At 39.8% G+C, this 21290-nt stretch overlaps 1 protein-coding gene and 1 pseudogene across 1 annotated transcript in view; one reads left to right on the top strand and one right to left on the bottom strand.

Annotated features, from left to right (window-relative positions):
• Nucleotides 1–1383: 1383 nt before the first annotated feature.
• TM9SF3 (transmembrane 9 superfamily member 3) overlaps nucleotides 1384–21290 on the top strand; it is a 69586-nt gene continuing 49679 nt past the window's right edge. Inside the window, exons 1-2 of the mRNA XM_049646456.1 lie at nucleotides 1384–1675; nucleotides 12735–12930. Coding sequence (XP_049502413.1) covers nucleotides 1577–1675; nucleotides 12735–12930 — 295 coding nt within the window. The 5' untranslated portion in view covers nucleotides 1384–1576. The remainder of the gene's footprint in view (nucleotides 1676–12734; nucleotides 12931–21290) is intronic.
• LOC125933598 (uncharacterized) lies at nucleotides 4461–4617 on the bottom strand (annotated as a pseudogene).

Below are 21290 nucleotides of genomic sequence, written 5' to 3'. Positions count from 1 at the left end.
AATGGGATTATATTCTGTCAACTTTTTCTATTTAGAGTATCTGTTAATATCATTGCATGCCAGTACAAACAGGCCTATTTCAGTTTTAGAAATGGTTGTACAGATAGAAGTCCATTAGTAGTAAGATTCTGGAACAAAACTGCTTGGAACTGCTCTTTCAGCAAGCCACTTAACTCCTCTGTGCTTCAGTTATCATACTTGTAAGATGAACACACCAAGAGTGCCTTTTCATAGGGTTTTGGTGAAGATTAAGAGTCAACACGTGTAAAGTGCTCGGAACAGTGCCTGGGAGTTGAAAATTTTAGCTCTGATTCCATGATTTATTTAAACAATATTTAAGGAGTGTTCTAAACAAGAGCATGATATAATCGGGTTTCTTTTTAGAAAGATCACTCTGGCACCTGTTGGGGAGGATAAATAGGGAGGGAAGATTGGTGGCAGGGATCCTGTTAGGCTGTTGCAATATGTAGTCAGATGGAGATTAGCTGTTACTGGCATAAGAAAGAAAGGAAAAATACGTTTTTGAGACATTTCTAAGATACCAAATGCTAACACTCGTTGACTGCTGATGGCTGAAAGATAGAGACATCCGACTAAAGTTCCAGCTTTTTGGCTCAGAGGACTGTGTAGATGGTGGATCCATATTCCTAGGACGAGCAATTTTTTAGTTCCTACTACAGGTCTGGCACTGGTCTAGGCACAGAAACTAGGGCGGCGGCGCACAGGTTCCCTGCTTACAAAAGGACTTAGATTCCAGGAGGTGTTTATGTCTGTGGACGGGACACCAACAATATAAGTGGGCAGACAAATGAACAAGAATTTCAACAAGATTGAAATAGTAGGGGCCCGACAAATATGAAGTGACTCTAAAACACTTATCTACCCCTGTCCAACAATCCCCCAAGATGATGATGAGGGGAGCGCGTGAGTCATTCAATTCACGGCGGGGGACGGGAGCCTTGCAAGGGGTATCTTAACGGATTCCAAGCTCCAGAGGCTGCGGGTCGCACCCCATTTCACAGCCGAAGAAAACGAGGCCAGGAAAACTTAAAACGTTTTGGCCAAGGTCACACGGCTTCCAGTGCCGGGATGCGGCCCGGAGCGGCCCGAGGAGCGCGTCCAGCACCCGCGAGGGGCGCCAGGCCGAGGCCGTGAGTGCGCGCCACCGCTGCCGAGGCCCAACGGAGGCCGGCCCGGAGGTCCGAGCGGGCCGGGCGACCCGGCGGCGCGCGAGGTGACCGGAGATGTGGCCCTCGGAGGCCGCAATTCGCGCCTCCCGGGTGGGGCGCCCGGCAGCGGTTGCGGCCCCGCGTCGCGAGGCACTTCCGGCGTGTGCCGGGGTGGCCGGATGACGTGGCTGAGTCAGAGGAAGAGGCTGAGAGGCGCCGGGGGGCGGGGGAGGCTCGGGAGCGGGCGGTGACGGCGGCGGCGCGGAGGAGCCAGCGGCTGGGCCCGGGCCCCGTGCGTCTGTCCGCGCCCCGTGGATGCTAATCGGCCGCGGCGAAGGCGGAGGCGGAGGCGGCGGCGGCGGAGGAGGAGTCGGTGGGCCGGCGCCGGGCCGGTGGGAGCGCGGAGGATGAGGCCGCTGCCGGGCGCTCCCGGCGTGGCGGCGGCCGCCGCGCTGTTGCTGCTGCTGTTGCTGCCCCGGGCCCGGGCGGACGAGCACGAGCACACGGTGAGAGGGGCCCCCGGCCGGCGCGGCCGCTCTCGGCCTGCCGACCCGACCCGCCGCCCCGTCCGGCTCGGCGCGGCCTGGAGGGCTGGGCGGCCCGGCAGAGCCCCGCGGCCGCCGAGGGCGCCTTCCGGTTGGGCCTGGTGGAGCAGGAACCCCGGGAGCTGGGAGGAGGCGTTTGTGTGCGCTTCCCGGGCAAGACTCCGTTCCCGAGTGCCTGGGCCTCCTTCCCCTACCCGCACCTAAATGGCGCCAAGCTCTGAGGTCTGGGGGTCTGGGAGGGAGCGTGGTGAGGGTCGGCGCTCACTTTCCCGGGGAGGGGCGCGGGCTGCGGGGCTCGGGGCTGGTGCCCCCAGGGAGGGGAGCTGTGCTCTGGCTACTGGGGTCTGCGACACAGCGGAAGATGGATGCGTTACGATTACCCGTCATACACCGACCAGGAAATATCCACCACTTTTATGGTCCTCACCAGCCTTTATTTTCTCTCTTGCCCAAACCGGATGAAAACCCTGGCGTGGGGACAGCACTGATAAACTTGGGGTGAAGAGCAGGTTACACGTGTACACGCGGGCACTCAGTCTACACGCACTCAGTTCTGGGCCTTTCTTGTAACTTTCTGCTCACCCTTCTAGCCCCTGGATGAGGCTCCCATCCCGGTGGTCTCCAGGCAGCTTCTGGCTGTAAGGGTCTTGAGTTTCCCGTGCTTCCTGTAGGCCGGGGATAGTCCCTTTTGCATTTGGCTTAAAATTGGTTGGCTGTTTATTTAACTGGCTTTTTCACATCAAAGCGTGGATGTTAACGACTCTAAAAGTGACTTTCACTTAGGGCTGTAACTCGATGGTTTTCAGAGTGGTAGCTGTGAGCCACGCAGGAAGTCTTGTAAATAGAGATGTTGCTTAGGGAGTAATTTTTTTTTTTTTTTTAATTCTGTAACTCAGTAATGACATGATTTTGCGTGAGAGGTTGTGTATGTCCTAAATCTGAAAGATTTGGGGGGAATCTTCTGTCATTTTTGATAAGTGAAGAAGTGAAGCAATCATTCTTAAAATATTCAGTGGACCGTCCTTTAGATTTTATTTGTAATTAACCACACTTCTTTTCTCTGGTTGCTGGATTGGCTGAGCTTTTAATTTAGCTAATGAAAGCGCTAAGCTTTTGGCTATTTTACCTTCAGTCACAGCCAGAAACTTCCTGTATTTTTTTTTTTTTTTTTTTTAGAGACCCACATCTGAAATCATTGACATGTTTTTGTGTTTTATTTGTGACTTCACCTTAAGATAATTTTGTTCACAGTTTATTTTTTAAAAAATTTTTTTTTAACATTTATTTATTTTTGAGACACAGAGAGACAGAGCATGAACAGGGGAGGGTCAGAGAGAGGGAGACACAGAATCTGAAACAGGCTCCAGGCTCTGAGCTGTCAGCACAGAGCCCGATGCGGGGCTCGAACTCACAGCCCTCACGGACCGCGAGATCATGACCTGAGCTGAAGTTGGCCACTTAACCGACTGAGCCACCTAGGCGCCCCTGTTCACAGTTTAAACAGTTAAATTGAAAAACTGTTTCCTGTCATTTTCTCTGTCAGGTAACATATTGAAGTGTAAGAACTGTTCATTTGCAGTGGGCATCCTTTTAGTCAATTGTACTGTCACTAATATTTTTCCAATTTTTTGAACACTTAAGGAAAGTTACCAAATAAAAACTCAAAACTCTCTCTTAACTATAGTTCCACGGTACCGGCATACAAATTTAAGATGAGTATCCTCCTCTTTGATCTTGTGTTTTATATAAACTGCTATAAATAGGGAAAACTTAATTAAAATTTCACAAATTGGAGGTATATAAAAAGGCCTGAGTTTAATTTGCAGATTTAAAATGCAAATACAAATTTCATTGAAATTTCATTGCGGAGAATTCAATTTTTTATGCCAGTAATTGAATATAAAATATATGAGAAAAGGTTTTTGAGAGGACATAGTATGTGTGAGATAATTGCTGGACAAAAAATTTAGAATCTACTTCATTTTATTCATATCTACATTGAATTGGTCTCACTTGGTTACCTGTTATTAATATACATTATTTAAAAAGCAAAAAGGGTATAGGAAGACTAGCATTAAGCTATAAGTATAGAATTTAGATAAGTGTCTTTTTTTTTGGCTATTAGCCAAAATTTTTATTTTTCTTAAGTGTCTTGAAAATATTTCTTGAAACTGGTCATTCACCTTAACCAGATAAAAATACGGGAAAAGTTATAGTCAAGTGAATTTTTTTTCCCACCAAGAAGGCAGAAGTAGGTAGTAAGAGAGAATGATACTGAAGGAAGAGAAAAATTGCCAAGGGAAGGTTGCTGAGTAGCTGTGTAATAAAAATTTGTGGGACTGAATTATTAATTAAAGAGCAATTTTCAGAAGTTAAAGTTTGCCCTTTAGGTTAGCTTTCTGTGAAGACAATTTCCAGGTAGGAATAATAATTAATAGAACTTTTGTGGCAACAATGTGTGAGGCACTATTTTAAGTACTTTACGTATATTAACTCTTACTTTAAATATAAATAATCATGTGAGGAAGATCCTATTATACCCTTTTTATAGATGAGTATACCAGCATCAGAGAGTTTAAGTTACTTGTCTGAGACCACACAGCCAGTGGGGATGGAGGTAGGATTTTAGCTCAGGCAGTGTAAATTAATCATCCTCTACACTATTAGGGGATATACTCTGCAGCCCTTTATCCTAAAAATAGGACAGACACTTGGTATTAAATTGAGTAGTTGTCTGTATTGATAGTAGTTTTAGCTGCTTAAAGAAATTTTTGTGTAAGTCTAACTCCATAATGGGTTGTTACTGAGGAGATGTTTGCTTAGCATTAGGAAAAGTTTTCAATTAGCAATAATCGCGCCTCGGATAAACCTCATTGGCTACGATACTGCCACTGCGCAAAGCTAGGTTTGCTTAGCATTAAAGGGAGATAAGGTCCCCTTAACGGGCATTTGACCTGTGCAGTCAGTAACTTGTGCAAGCATGTGGATACTGTGCTTGCTTTGATGCTCTGCCGTTACTATCCAGAAATTTTTAAAAAATATTTATTTGGGGTGCCTGGGTGCCTCATTTGGTTGAGCATCCGATTCTTGATTTTGGCTCAGGTCATGATTTCACATTCGTGGGATTGAGCCCCACGTTGGGCTCTGCGCTGACAGCTTGGAGCCTGTTTGGGATTCTCTCTTTCCCTCTCTCTACTCTTCCCCTGCTCAGGCATGCGCTTGCTCTCAAAAGAAATGAATAAATATTTTTAAAAAATGAAAAAAAAAAACCCTAAGTGTTTTATTTATTTTTATTAAAGTTTATTTTTAACTTTTGAGAGAGAGAGAGAGACAGAGAGTGAGTGGGGGAGGAGTAGACAGAGAGGGAGACACAGAATTTGAAGCAGGCTCCAGGCTCTGAGCTGTCAGCACAGAGTCGGATGGGGGGGGCTCGAACTCACGACCTGTGAGATCCTGACCCAAGCCGGTTAGACAACCGACTGAGCCACCCAGGTGCCCCTATTTATTTTTGACAGAAAGTGCGAAAACTTTCTGCACGGGTGGGGCAGAGAGAAGGAGAATCACAAGCAGGCTCCTCACTGTCAGCGCAGAGCCTGATGCGAAGCTTAAACTCAAAAACCATGAGATCATGATCTGAGTTGAAATCAAGAGTTGGATGCTTACCCAACCGAGCTACCCAGATGCCCCACCATCTAGAAATTTTTAATAATTTTTTTAAAGCAATCTCTACATCTAACATGGGGCTCAAACTCACGACCCCAAGATTAAGAGTCACATGTTCCACCAACTGAGCCAGCCAGGCACCCCTTTTTGAACAAGGAGACCTGCGTTTTTATTTTGTACTGGGCCCCACTAGTTATATAGCTGGTCTTAGGAAGGGGTAACTAGTTTATATAGTTTCACAAAGCCTCTTATTTCTCGTTTTACCTACTAAATTAGGATTCAGCTGACTATTTGTCATGTTATTTTTTAAGTGCTTATTTATGCAGAGTCCTTTTAATATTCTCATAAGAATAATGAGAAGGAAATGTGCTGTTGACTTGTAAAGTATGTACACATCTAGAATATATAAAGATGTGTCTTTTCAGTTTTCTAAAGTTGAATCATATATGCAGCGCATACTGTTTGGAATAAAAAGTTAAAGAAAACTTCCCTGAAAGGCACTTAATATGTGATTCAAGGATTATAAAAAGGACTTTTCAGAGTGAGTGAAGGATGTATAAGGTGTGGTTTGTGCTTATTTTGTTTTCTGAAACCAAGAGGACTTGGAAAGGTCTACAGTTAGAGTACCATGTCTCCCCAGATTCCAAAGGACTCTGTTAAAAATATTTCAGATTGCGAACCAGAATTTTAGAACTGGAAAGATTTGAGATCATTTAATCCAACACACTCATTTTCCTAAGGCCTGAAGAGGCCTAGTGACTCTCTAGTTCTTCCTTTTTCTACCTATCTTGTAAGTAAAATTTCCACAGGAATAATATGTAAAGATGTCAGCACCAAAAACCAATAATGAAGGGCTCAAGAATCTCAATGCATTTTATGGTTTATACTGTAGCCTTGAAATTTTATGGGTTCTGTTTCCTCAGGATCACAAAGTCAGGTTTTTTGTTTTTGTTTTTGTTTGTTGTCTGTTACATACCCAGGCTCTGTGCTTGGCACAGTGGCATTTAATCAGTGCTTGTTGAGTGACTTGAATGATGAGGGAGCTGCTAGAGACAAGAAATATGCAGTGTTGGAAGCATGAAACCCATTGCTTAAAGCACAGTGAACAAATCCAGACCATTGTTCATGTAGGATGCATGGTCTTTGGGATGCTGTTATGACTTAGTGGCCCTAACTAATCTAAAATCGCATTTCTTTGTGGCCCATTGTACCTCTGGTAGGTGATGTTAGAGGGGCCCAATCTGTACCTAGGGTAGCATACACTCAGCCTCTGCTATAAACACTTAGCACACCACCGAGTGATTTCAGAAATTGTTTGTTTGCTTTACTTTGTCAAATGGCAGCTTCTTGTCTTCGTCTCTGTTGGGAGTTTGGGAACTCTTAAAACTTCTTTGAAGATTTATAAAGAGAATAAACTTTACTGCAGGTGAATTTGTGAGTGCTTTAATATAGATCTAGTTTTAGGAATGCCATAATTCGTTGTCCTATTTTCGGCTGTACTCTGTGGTAGACTAAAAGTTTATTTAGGTACAAAGCTATTTTGAGAGAGAGGGAGATAGAGAGCACAGTTATCTCAAGAGATTATCTAAAAATCTATTTCTGTATTTTATAATTATATTTATTTATATTAAGAATCTGATGTGTGTTTTAAATAAATAAAAGGCATCAAAAATTACGATTTCTGAAACACTTTGAGAACTAAATTTTGCTTTCTCAGATATGTATTTTAAATTTTTTTAAGTTTTTTTTGTTTTGTTTTGTTTTTTAATTTAAGTAATCTCTATATCCAGCGTGGGGCTCGAACTCACGATCCCGAGATCAAGGGTCTCATGCTCTTCTGACTGAACCAGCCAGGCACCCCACTCTGATACGTATTTTAAAGCAAACATGTGTAATATGCATATATTATACATATATATGTATAATAAAGGGTGTGCATAGTATATATACAAACTCAATGAAATACATTACTAGAATACTCCATCTCAGAAATTTGGCTACTTAGTTGGCTCAACCACAATTTCTTCTCAGATCACTTAAGGCACTTAAGTGAATTTACCTGAAGAATGGTGCAAAGTTTATGCTTTTATTAATTTTATCTGGGTGTGGGTCATACTCAGATTCCTGTTCTTGAATATGCAACTCTTTAAAATAATATATTTATATAAAGAGTGGAAAAAATCTTCCCCAAATCTCTACTTCAATCTAAAAAAAAAAGAAAGCAAACATTGTATATTTTACCTCATTCTGTGGAAGTGGTGGCATTTGGGTGCTTATTCTGAGCCCTTAGTCCTTCTCCTGTATGTATAAATTCTCTCTCTTTTTTTTTTAAAGTTTATTTTATTTTTGAGACAGAGAGAGACAGAGCATGAGCAGGGGAGGGGCAGAGAGAGAGGGAGACACAGAATCCAAAGCAGGCTCCAGGCTCCAGGCTCCAAGCTGTCAGCACAGAGCCCGACATGGGGCTCGAACCCACAAACCATGAGATCGTGACCTGAGCTGAAGTTGGATGCTTAACCGACTGAGCCACCCAGACTCCCCCAAAGTATCATTTCTTTATTCAGATTTTACATGAGTACATCAGTAACACTATCTCTTAAAGTGTTCTTCCTAAGAAAAATTAATTCATGATTTCTATCAAGGAGAGAAACTTCTGTGTCTCTCCTTCCCCAGCACATAAACAGTATTTAAGAGAGGCCTAACATTGGTGACATCTTGAGAATAAAGGTCAGGCCTTTTGAAATTAGAACACAAGTCACTTCTTAGGAAGGTTTTCTTCTTTAAGGCAGATTAAAGGTTCAAATGAAAAAATTGTTCAGTATTCAGTAACTGTCTTTAGTTGCTTTGTACAGCTGTATTTTTATCATATTTTCTTCATTTAGTTTTTGCTCTTTAGTTAATGAAACTGACTTGGGATTAGCAAAAGTGTAGTCCTAACCTTGTAAATGTGATACTAATTAGTTATATGATGTTGGACAAATTATTTAACATCTTTGTTCTTTATTTTAATGTGTAAAATGGGGAAAATAGGGGCATCTTTCTGGGTCAGTCAGTTGGGTATCCGACATCGGCTCAAGTCATGATCTCACGGTTTGTGGGTTCGAGCCCTGCATTGTGCTCTGTGCTGACATCTCAGAGCCTGAAGGAGCCTGCTTCGGATTCTGTGTCTCCCCCTCTCTCTGCCCCCCCTCCCACCCCCACTCACGCTCTGTCTCTCTCTCAAAAATAAACAGTAAAAAAAATTTTTTTAATGGGGAAAATAATAGCATCTGTTTTAATAAAATTTTGAGAGGATTAAATATTCATGTAAAGACCTTAGTTTGCCTAGCACAGAGTATGTGCTTAATAAGTGTTAGCTAATACAATCAGAAAAGATGGCGAGATCATGTTAGGGATTGATCTGTTAAGGCTTTAGCTGAGGATTAGAGGGTTTGAGAAAGGATTTGAGTAGTTTTGAAGGATAAGTAGAAATTGACAAAGTGGAGAGAAGGAGGGCATTATAGATTTGGGGGAATGGCATGAGAAACAAGGTGGAGAAGGAAAGTAAGGGAAGACAATATTATAAACCATTTGGGCTGGAGGGGGTGGCTCAAAAATTTAGTATAACTGAAACTCTTCCGAGAACTGGAAAATGAACAGAACGGTGAGGTGAAGAATGCAGGTGGTCTGGATTGGCCTCCTCTCACTTGGCTACTTCCCAGGTAGGCCTCACGGAAGGGACTACTACTGCCATGCTCAAGGGTCCCCTGGTCCCCTGCTATGCTTCCTTGCTTTTTCTCCCCTTCTCCTGGTTACACTCAGCAGGTAAGTTGCAAATCTCTGTCTTTCTCAGTGCCATTGGCCTACTCATAGTTTTTCCAAGGAAAGGATTTAAAATGAGCTTGCTGGGACTTCATGGAATGTTTTGAAAGTGAATTAGGTTAGCCTTTTGGCCAGAGTAGAGAGAAGAGCCTTCCCTCTATTGCTTTCTGCTCATGGATTGGTGGAGCTCAGGGACTTTCTCAGCAGCTTTAGGGAAAGGAAAAGTGTTTTTTCTCTTAAAAAACATTGTGTAAAGTCTTCCTTTTGATATTTTCTAATTTCAGGATATTTTTAAGGCACATTTTCTCTCTTGAAAAAGAACTCTTGTCTTGACCTTGTCTTGGGAGCACTTACTCTCAGGGGTAATCAAGAACTGCAAAGAAAAGTAACATTTTAATTAAGTTCATTATATTGATCATGGTCTGCATAAGGAGTGATGTAAAGGAAAAGAAGCATTTTTTTTTTTTAATATTTTTTTTTTCAACGTTTTTTTTTTTTATTTATTTTTGGGACAGAGAGAGACAGAGCATGAACGGGGGAGGGGCAGAGAGAGAGGGAGACACAGAATCGGAAACAGGCTCCAGGCTCCGAGCCATCAGCCCAGAGCCTGACGCGGGGCTCGAACTCACGGACCGCGAGATCGTGACCTGGCTGAAGTCGGACGCTTAACCGACTGCGCCACCCAGGCGCCCCTCACATCTATATGTATTTCTAATTATTATTTCAGTCCTCTTCCCAGAAGGGTTACAGAGCGGTGTACGTTTTGTTACAGTGCAATTTCCATCATGTGGCCACAGCTGTACTGCCCCATTCAGGTTTCATGAATGATTAAAATAAGTGACTTCGGAATGTGTCGTTTAACACACGCTGTGACCCTTTAGTTATTTTATGTTTCAGTTTGTATAAAAAAAAGAATGCCCTTTTTAAATAAGTATTTAAGTTCAAATTTTTGTCTATTTTTAAAGGAATTATGAGTATTGGAATTGATAGAAAAAATATTTTTGTGCTTATTTTCCCAAGTAACATTTAAACATTTCTGCGGACTCGGCAGGATTAATGACAAGGTCCTCATTGATAGGTCCTCTTGTTCAGCATTCTAATCTTAAATAGATGTATTTTGTTACCTTCCCTTTTTCTCTAAAAGGGAACTATTGCAATCAGTGCACATATCAGTCAGTACGCATACTTCAAACTTTTTTTTAGTAAGTTGTTAATGAACTTTACATTTCAGCATTTTTTGTGTGTTTTTTTTCATTGTTTTCCCGTTGTATTTATTAAATACTTTTTGTGTAGATTATACTATGCAGAGAGGTTTCTGCCAAGTGAGCAGGTTTCAATTCTAATACCAGCTGTGGTCAGTTGATCATTGATTGGTTTAGCGCACTGTTTTGAGAATTCTTATGCTATAACTGGCTCTGTAAAGGAGTGCCTTGATTGATTAGTGCTGTGTGACCATGAGCATCAGATGAAGAGTGGTGGCCTAATAGCTTTGTCAGCTGAATGGGGATGTATGGATATATTCAGACCTTTGATTCCTTCCTTCATACGTGAAGATTATCTATAGTTGTTTTTCTGAGTTCACTTGAAATGGTTTATGATTTTCTATATTGTTAGAGAATTTTCTTCTCTGCCAAAGCAGAATTAATAATTCCTTTGTCGCTGCTATGATAGCCCTTTATTACCTTAGTTTTAACGCTATTTCTTCATCATTAATCATTTACTTGTCTTCCACTATAGATTGTGAACTTAAAGGAAAGGACAGTGTTTTATTTATCTGTACATTGACCCTTGAACAACACAGGTTTGAACTGCATAGTTCTGCTTACATGCAGATTTTTTTCCGTAAATACAGTGCAGTATGACAAATGTACTTTGTCTTCCTTACAATTTTCTTAACATTTTCTCTTCTCTAACTTACTTTATTGTAAGAATACAGTATATAATACATATAACATACAAAAATGTGTTAATCGATTGTTTATGTTGTTGGTAAGGCTTCTGATCAACAAGGCTATTAGTAGTTAAGTTTTGGGGTGGTCAAAAGTTACGTATGGATTTTTGACTATATGGTGGGTTGGTGACCCTAACCCTGCATTGTTCAAGGGTCAACTGTGTGTCCTTAACACCTAACACTATGCTTGGTACGTGTCTCATGTATTCAAAAAATAAGATAGTTTATTATTTTCTTAATGACCTAAACGATGTTTTATATGACATTGAGACATTTATTATATTTGAAGATGAGGTGATTATATCTAACTCCTAGGATGCTGGTGGTGTGAATCAAAAGGAAGATGTAGATGCTTTGGGTAAGAGTAGACAAGTCAGTGTGGTTTTGGAATGCAGAGAGACTTGGGGTTTGAGTTTCCATGTGCGAGTGAATGGTGATACCATTAGAAAAAACAAAGATGAAAGGGTAGATTTGGGTGGCATGAGTTTGTTTTTGGAGAGGTTGGATTTTGATTTAAAAAATGTTTTTATATTAGTTTTGGAGGGAAGAATTTGGTAGTTGGTTAGTTGGTTAGCTTTCTCTAGTACATGCTCCTTAGCACTCTACTTTATTATAATTACTTGTTCAATGTCCATCTTTCCCTTTAGGCTCTGAGCTCCAGTAGGGCAGGGAACCTGTCTTGTTAACAGCTGTATCCTCAGCTATAAACACAATTATTGGATGTAACAGGCACTCGGTAAATAATTGATCAGTGATTTAATGTCTGCACTGTTAGTTGACTTAAATTGTATCCTATCTTGTCTTCAGTTTATGTTGCTATGGGTAATTGCTTTTCATAGAATCATTGGAATTTTAAACTTAAGATTTTAGAAATCTTTGGCACATTCCCCAATTGGACCCTGGAAAGGTGGAGTCACCTACCCACAGTCATTGGACCACACTCCAGATTTAGCTACAGATGGTATTTACTGATGGCGAGAACCATTTTTACTTATCCAAAGAAGTATTTATACAGTACATGTCTTTCAGGCTAGTAAAGGGGGAAGATAGAATGATGGCTTGAGTGGACTGTGGAGATTTCCATAGCATGGGATTCTCTTCCTCTTGTTTAGTCATTTCTAGTACCTTGACCAATGGCCACGGAAAAGATCAGAAAGGAGATGAAATTTTATTTGCGTTTGCTGGCAACATTAGATTTTTTAGTTTCTAATGATTAGCATGAGTTTCTGGGTAAGCTATTGATTTTCTTTCCTCCTTCCTTGTCCATGTTAGCATGGTGAATAATACTGGTTCTGGGTTCACCATTATTTGATGTGCTGTTGAACTCTCATGTGCTGTTGGACTTTGTTTAAACAATACCTTCTGTAAAACAAAGTTTAGAAAAGATGGATCTGCCTGAGATCACAATCAGAAGATATAATTTTAATATTCAACAAGTGTCTTTGTAAGGTATGGACATTGATCATCAGATTAAAATAAAATAAACTTCCAGTATTTTATAGCTTCCCAAACACAGTACACTTTTGTTTAGATCATATAACAAATATTCCCTTAATTTAAATTAGATTAAAAAATTTATAATTTGTTTTTGTTTGTTTGTTTCAGTATCATGATAAAGAGGAAGTTGTCTTATGGATGAATACTGTTGGGCCCTACCATAATCGCCAAGAGACATATAAGTACTTTTCACTTCCATTTTGTGTGGGGTCAAAAAAAAGTATCAGTCATTACCATGAAACTCTGGGAGAAGCACTTCAAGGAGTTGAATTGGAATTTAGTGGTCTGGATATTAAATTCAAAGGTAAGTAAACCTTAATAGTCCTTATAGTACAAGTCAGATTATAGACTAGGGTTTCTCAGTTTTGACACTATTGACATTGGGGCCAGATATTCTTTTTTGTGGGGGGCTGTCCTGTACTTTGTAGGATGTTTAGCAAAGTTCTTGGCTTCTACCCAGTAAGTGCCAGTAGCACCTTCCAGTTGTGACAATCCAACCTGTCATCAGACATTGCTGATTGACCTTAGAGAACCACTGCTTTAAACTCTAAAAAATGTTTTAATCTGTAAGTTAAGTTGCATTGAGAAAAGTATGTTAGTAAGTAACAAAGGTTTATTTTGAATATTTGTAAAATAATAAAGTAAATATTTGTTAAAATTTTATTTCCCTAACCTATTTCTTCCTGAAAAGTGATTTCTAGTAAACCTTCTAGTTATTGGACATATGTGGTTAGGGAAGGCTGTCAGGAGATTTCATAATTTCTGGAGGTGCAGGAATGTCATGGGGTATATGGATATTTAAAATTCTGTGTAAAGCCTCAAATTCAGACCTGTACCATTGGCTCAGAATGTATTTATCAGTGGGTGTTAGTTTACTCTTTCAATTCTTGTAAGATAGTGTGGTTTTAAATTTTAGGTCAAAGACTTGTTAAAATTGGAAAAAAATCCTCATCTATTTATTATGCAGGTATCTATTTTATCAGGCCCTTTGAGTTTAAAGTGTTTAAACTTCTAATTTTTCTCTGTGAAATTAGCCAGAGAGTATATTTCCTCCTGCATAGACATTTTTAACCCAGTGAACAGAAGCTTGAGCAATTGAGTTTTTACAGGATCTTTGATTAGGTGTCCTGATTTTTGAATAGAGCTTGGATCTTGTAATCAGGAACTCTGAATTTTAATCCTGTTTTTTACTGCATTGATTTTACTGAAGCTCTTTACTCTAATTGTGACTTCATTGTCTACAAGTGTAAAATGAACCGTAATTGCTGCTATTTTTGCACTTTTGAGAAACGGATGTGAATTGAGATTTTTAATGTTTAATTTTGACTGGTTAAATTTCATTCTTGTTTTCAGAATATTTTTTGTTATTGTTGAAAATAGGTGTACATATTTGTATTCTTCTCCCCACCCTTTCCCCACACTGTGTTCTTTGGGGCTTAATTATAAAATTAAGTTGTAAATTTAAACCACAGTGACCTGCCTGTAACTTTATAAATTATTGTAAACATGCCCTAAGGCTTGAGTTTTAATTTAATCAGGCAACTTAACTACTTAATTGCAAGTAAGGAGAAAACTTGGACTGGCATGTGGGATCTTTGAGAACACCAGTCCTACATTTATTCCAATCCTACATTTATTCACATAACTTTCTCCTTTTACATATTTGGTGCACATTTCTAGTGTACCAAGGAGGAACCAGAGAGAGAGAATAGGCAAAAACTCTGAGTCCTGCTTTGTTGCCGTGGACATATTTGATCACTTTTTGAAGTCCTCACCCTGTTTACTAAAGAAGAGTAATCTTTCAGCTATTTTCACTTGTCCTCTTTTATTCGTTCCTTGAGGCTGAAATGGGTAGATTGTTTAGATAGAGGGGAACGTTTTCGTTGGCTGTAAAAGTGGGCTTTATTTTCCTTTCCGACTAAGCACCTTTTGATGAAAAGCACAAGGATTGGCCAGGTGTTCTTCCCGGAGAGTTGGCGGTTCCTTGGAGTCTTCTCAGCTCTGCACCTCCAACGCAGGCGGATGTGCTGCTAAGGGAGCTGCTAAATTAAGTGGTCCCAATGAAAAAGTAAATGCTGATTAGATTTCTCTTTTGCTTGCCCTGTTCAAAGACATAGTTGATCATGCTTTGAGAAATGTTTTACTAGGTTTCCTGGTTGTTATTTATAGTGTCATAGAATTTTAAAGGTTGGATGCGCCTTAGAGATTGTCATCTGATTTCCCCTTAGTGAAGCCCAGAGATGAAATGATTTGCCCAAGGCGTATCGTGGCATACTAATAATGCCACGGAAACTCGAGCCTTCTGTCCCTATGTGAATTATAGAAACATTTGTATTGTTAATCTTTTCATCTCTCAAGTATTCGGTTTTTAAAGGTTCTTCTTAAAGGCGTATTCAAATAAGAACATAAAGTTTTGGAAATATTTCAAAACTAGAAAAGACTGTACATATATATATATACACACACATACATGCACACACAGATAAATATACGTGCCTTTTTAAAAATTTAGTAGATTCTGCCAGGTTAAATGAATTGGTATTATATCATAAAGGTCACTAAATTGACCTTTAGGGAACGAGTGACAGTCTTAAGTCTAATGTAGGATGCCTCTCACTTGAGATTTTATGTACAGCTTTTTTTTTCCTCCTAATAATGTTATATACTACCATTAGACAAAATACTGAACCAAGAACATTTAAATAAGATTAAAAATAGAAGGGCAGAATTAAGTTGGGTATCTTTGAACCAGGCCTGAATGCATTACCCTATGATTTTAGAGGGTACCACTTGGAACCCTGCCATTGCAGAATAGAGAAAACATGTGCTTTAGAGTCAGAGAGACTTGATGCATCCCAGTGCCACCTCTGCCTACCTGTTTAGTCATGGACAAGTTATTCTTACACTTTGAATCTCATTTTCCTCATCTGTGAAATGAAGGAAATGATATCTACTTGACAGAATTGTTTGATTTAAATAAGGTAGTTTGTGTAGAGCATTTATCAAAGTTCCTGATACATAGTTTACATTTTAAAAATGGCCATTGATAGGAATACTAATCACACATAGTGTGGGTCTGTAGTTCCAACTTAATTTTGTATTAGCAATTATGAAATGTTAAATTAGTTTATTGATTATAGGGTTTGATTTATCCTCAAACTATTGTACTAGCTTGCTAAGTAGTTTTAGTTAGTTCTGCTAGGGCAGGGACAGTGGCATTCTTGTTCACTCTTGCATCCTTAGCTATTAAGACGTAAGCTCTTTTTTTTTTTTTAAGTTTATTTATTTATTTTGAGAGAGAGAGAGAGAGAGCGCACTTGTGAGTGGGGGAGGGGCAGATAGGAGAGAGAGAGAATCCCAAGCAGGCTCTGTGCTGTTAGTGCAGAGCCTGATGTTGGGTTTGATCTCACGAATTATGAGACCATGACTTGAGCCAAAATCAAGAGTCAGATGCTTAACTGAGCCACCCAGACGCTCCCTATCTGTTCTTTTAAAATAAATTGTTTTAAATGTTTATTTTTGAGAGAGAGAGAGAGAGAGAGACAGAGTGAGAGTGGGGGAGGTATAGAGAGAAAGGGAGACATAGAATCTGAAGCAGGCTCTAGTCTCTGAGCTGTCAGCACAGAGTCGGACGTGGGGCTCAAACCCACAAGCTGTGAGATCATGACCTGAGCCAAAGTCGGACGCTTAATGGACTGAGCCACCCAGGCACCCCTGTGCCTATCTGTTCTTTATGATAATTGGTTCTACTATGATCTTTAGATGATCTGGAATAGTAATTCCTAACCAGGGGAGGTCACTGTCCACTCCCCCTCTCCCTCATTTGAGAATTCTTACAGCATAATGAAGGATATTGTTGAAAAATTGATGGCTTCTAGAGGATTCTTTCCTCCCATTTGTTTTATTGATCTTCTTTTGAATTTTCTTTTTCTTGAATATCCCAACTTAACAGAGAGATGAAATTATAAAAGAAATAGAAGTATTTCTTTTGCTTCTCTAGAGTGAAATGATAAGAGAACTACAGATAAAGGGAAATGCCAAAGGCTACTCTGAGTCTTGTGTATTTCTAATTCAGTGATTCTCAGTCTTGACAGTTTTCATCCTCAATGTTATGAGGTGTATATCCTTGTTTTTCAGGTGAGGAGGTTGGGGCCCAGAGGTTGGGTAACTTGTCCAAGGGTTCACAGATGCAAAGTGGCAGGGTAAGGATTTGAACCTAGGGAGCGAAGGGCTAGAGTTTGAGCTTTTAACCACAGTGCAGTATGTCCTTCCAGATACCTGTCTGGGTGGTAAGGGCCTGATTGCCAAAGACTGGGGAAAAGTCTGGAAAAGTGGCAGGTCCTTTCATTCTGCCTAAAGATTTTTACTTAAGTTAATCCCCCCACCCTGTTTTCAGTCCCTGGATTCTACTCTCCCTAATTGTGCAGCCTTTTTGTTGGAGTTCTCTAGGGGAAGGTGCCTCTGGTCTACTGGAGAGGGGGGATTGAGGTTATTCATCTAGCTTTGTGGTGAGTGGAAAAGGGAACTTGGGCATCTAAGCCTTCCATAAACATATTTTTATACAGTTCCTCTATGTGTTCAGCCCTAGATCCTGTCCCCTAATTTTTGACGTGTGTGGTGCCTTTCAAGTCCTGAGAATCTCAAGTGTCTCTTGTGTTCTGTGACACCAACCCCCTTTCTTCTGTTATGGTTTCTTCTGCTTTGTTAGTCATTTACCATCTTCTGTTAATTTTCAGCGTTCCAAAAATGCTTTGAAATCTTACTGTCCTCTTTTTGTCCTTGTGTACCTACATCCTTTTTATTCCTTTATTGACATTTTAATGGAGTTTCAGGAGGGAAAGGACACATACTTGTGGTTAATCTGCCTTGTTTAATTGGAAGTCTGGGAACTTAATGTCATATTTTGTCCTGTTGGTTTCAACCAGAGTGTTTTAGCCAGACCAAATAATTTGAATCTCGTACTGAATCTTGTATTTAGGTATTTTGAATTCTTGGTGTTAGCAGTTCCTTAAACCTTGCGCTGACTGCAAATTTGAATAGCCTGGGCTTTTTATAAGTTCCTTTTCAAACCATTGATAACATTGTTCTACTCCAGATTGATATCTTTTTTTTTTTTTCAAAAGAATGTATGTGTATATATTTTTTTCTGATTTTGACAATGATACAGGATCAATGTACAAAATTTAGAAACTACAGAGAAATATAAAGAAGCAAAAAATCACCTGGATATAATTATCATTAACATTTTCTTCCATCCTTCTTTCTTTGCATTCACCCACATTATTTAGAATTTTAAAAAATTGGGTTCCTGTTATATATATGATTTCAAAAAATTGTGTAACATATAGTGTTTATTATGTGTCAGATACATAATATTTTTAACTTACTGTTAATAAGTTATGTATAGTTTTTACTCTTCTTTTTTTTCTTTTTTTTAATATTTATTTTGAGAGAGAGAGAGAAAAAAAAGAGTGAGTGGGGGAGGGGCACAGAGAGAGCATCTCAAGCAGGTTCCACACAGTCAGTGCAGAGCCTGACCTGGGGCTCAGTCTCATGAACTATGAGATCATGACCTGATACGAGATCAAGAGTCAGATGCTTAACTAACTGAGCCATCCAGGTGCCCCTGTTAATTACTTTTTTAAAAATGTGTTTATGTTGTATTCTATAACTTGGATATTATAATTTTCCCCATTTCCCGATGATAAGGTATTCTGATTGTTTTCTTTCTTTTTTTCCTTTACTTCTCTTCCCTTCCTTTCTGTTTTCTTTCTTCCTTGCTTGCTTTTTTTTTTTTTTTTTTTTAATGTTTTGTTTTTTAGAGAGCACAAGTGGGGAAGGGCCAGAGAGAGAGGGAGACAGAAGATCCAAAGCAGGCTCTGTGCTGACAGCAATGAGCCTGATATAGGGCTCAAATTCACGAACTGCTAGATCATGACCTGAGTGAAAGACACTCTAACAACTGAGCCATCCAGGTGCCCCCCCTCCTTGCTTTTTTTGATTTTTTTTTTCTATTAGAAATAATAATGCATTTGGCTACCCTAGCACTTAAGTATTTTAATGCATCTCTGAATCTTTTATTAAGGTAAATTCTTAGAATTACTGAATCAAAGGATATAAACATTTTTAAGGCCTTTCTCTCTCTCTCTCTCTCTCTCTCTCTCTCTCTCTCTCTCTGTTTCTTTTTGTTTTAGAGAGAGAGAGAGAGAGAGAGAGATCATATAAGAAGGGGAGAGGGGCAGAGAGGGGGAAGAGAGAGAATCTGAAGCAGGTTCCATGCTCAGTGCGGAGCCTAACATAAGGGTCTCAATCCCATGACCCAGGATTATGACCTGAGCTGAAATCAAGAGTCGGATGCTCAACTGATTGAGCCACCCAGGAGCCCCAAAGGGAAATCTTGATATATGTTGCCAATTAGTCATCTAGGAAAAAATTGTACAGTTTACATTCCAGATAGTTTGATCAGTTAATCAATACTTTTAATATATATATGCTTTAATATATAATATAATGCTTTCGATATATATACTGATTAACTGTGACTATACCAGTTTTTCCAGATCTTTTTTTTTTTCTTCATTCAGCAGATTTTGAGTGTTTAGTGCTTTCCAGCACTACAGTAGGCTCTGGGTGTACAAAGTTGAACCAGAAACTCTGGCTTCAGGGGTCCATGGGTTTTCTGAAATTGTACATTTAGTTTTGTGTGAATGTGCATTTTGGGGGGACAAGGGAGACACCACTTTCATTGGATTCTCAAATGGATATGTGGCCCAAGGAAACACTGTGAATATATTGACACTTTTAATTCTTAAAACAACTCTGGAAAAGAGATAGCATAGATGTTATCTCTTTCTTACCGGTGAGGGATCTGAGGTTTGCAAAGGTTGAATGACTGGCTTTTATTCACATAGCTAGTAAATAGTAGAACCCAGACTAAAACTCAAGTTTCTGTCTATAAATTTGTCTATGGTGACTTCATGAAAAACTGCCAAGTGCTGCTGAATTTGACTTAGAGCATTTGTGATTTCCAGTTAAGTAATGCTATCAAAAGAGAAAGCTAATAAAGCTAGGCATGATAGGTTCCTAGAGAACTCAAATAGTTTCCATATTCTTTTGGCAATGTTTTCATTGTCCATTCAGTTATTAGTTTGGGGTGTTGTTGTGAATTGATGACAGATATACTGGTATGTAGTTTCCAGAATCTACCCCTGCTGTCTGCTTGAAAAGTCAGTATTAACATTGCCACTTTATAACTTTGCTTTTGTTCCCCCCATCCCCGCCATATAATGTGTGTTTACATTGGTGAAATCTTAATTGGCTCCTCTTCAGAATTCATAGGTGTGTATTTCATCCGAAAAAGGTATGTCCTTTTATAATTTTACAGTAGTGACTTACGGTGATAGATTTTTCAGAATTGTTTTCCAATTAAATGCTGAACAATGATTTGGCACATTTAGACACTTTACATTAGTTATTTTCAAAGCGGCTCCCTCCTGAGAGAAGTGCTGTTTTAGCTGAGCAACCAGACTTTTCAATTATTTGTGATGTTTGTATTTGCCCACATGTCTGCAAGAGGAATTTCATTAAAATATGACCTCACATGGTCCTTTTTATAGCCCACGATAAAGATAGGTTTTCCCTTTGACCCATTTCTTTACTAGATTTTACATCAGTGAAAGATACTCTTCAAGACCTCTTTGTGAATCATTCTGAGATACTCCACTCAAAAATTTCATTTGTTTATATTGGCATTTTTCTCCTTACACACACACACGCACACTAATACACAAATGAGTGTATATGTGCGTACTGTCATATACTTCATGTTTTCCTTTGCTGAATAAATGTAAAAGCATGCTCTTAAAATTTGCTAAAATGTTCTGTTTGTTTGTTTAGTGCCTGTTCTGTGTAGAGTACTGAAACAGGCATAGGTGGGGATAAAAAGGATATATAATCAGTATACACATAGCTCTCAAGGCCTGACAGTCTTTTTGAGGAGGTAAGATACTGGTATGAGGTTGTAAGTGGTATAGGCTTAGGTATCATAGGGAGGTATGGGGAGAAAGCCATGGAACTCACAGAAAGGGGTGGGCTCTGGTATTTGAGAGGTGTGAGGGGTGGGGAATTCAGGATTACTCTACAGAGGAGAGGGTAGGAGATGGGAAAAATTTTAGGATAGACATTTGTAGTAGACTTTCCAACATAGGCCAGAAAGTCCAGAGGCCAAGAGAGCACAAGATGTGTGCAAACTGCAGGTAGTTGGGTTTGGCTAGAGTATAGGGTGAGAAGATGACAGATAGTTGGGCAAGAGAGAATTGAACTGAAGTTCAGACTGTGAGGAATCCTAAAAGCTTTATGCAGGTAAATGCCATTTTGTATATCTCAGAACTTCGTGCATAAGACCTCCACACTGTTAATGGAGATTATCTGTGAATGTCTGATTTTAACAGCAAGGAATTTGGTGGCTTCGCAGTATTTGCTGTGAGGTCTCTCACAGCTGTTTGCTGCTGCCCAAGCCTGCACCTTCCTGTGGTTCTTTCTCCCCTCATTGCGGTAGTCTCCTGCTGCCCTTTGTGCATTATCACACTCTGGAAATCTGGAGACCTCTTGCTACCAGTTCTTCTAGTTCCTGCTGTAGGAACCCTTTCTAGCAATCTCGGGTCC

This window comes from Panthera uncia, chromosome D2 (genome assembly GCF_023721935.1).
Source record: "Panthera uncia isolate 11264 chromosome D2, Puncia_PCG_1.0, whole genome shotgun sequence".
Taxonomy (NCBI): domain Eukaryota; kingdom Metazoa; phylum Chordata; class Mammalia; order Carnivora; family Felidae; genus Panthera; species Panthera uncia.
The sequence above is the reverse complement of the archived record's forward strand: the minus strand, read 5'-3'. Positions and strand labels throughout refer to the sequence as shown.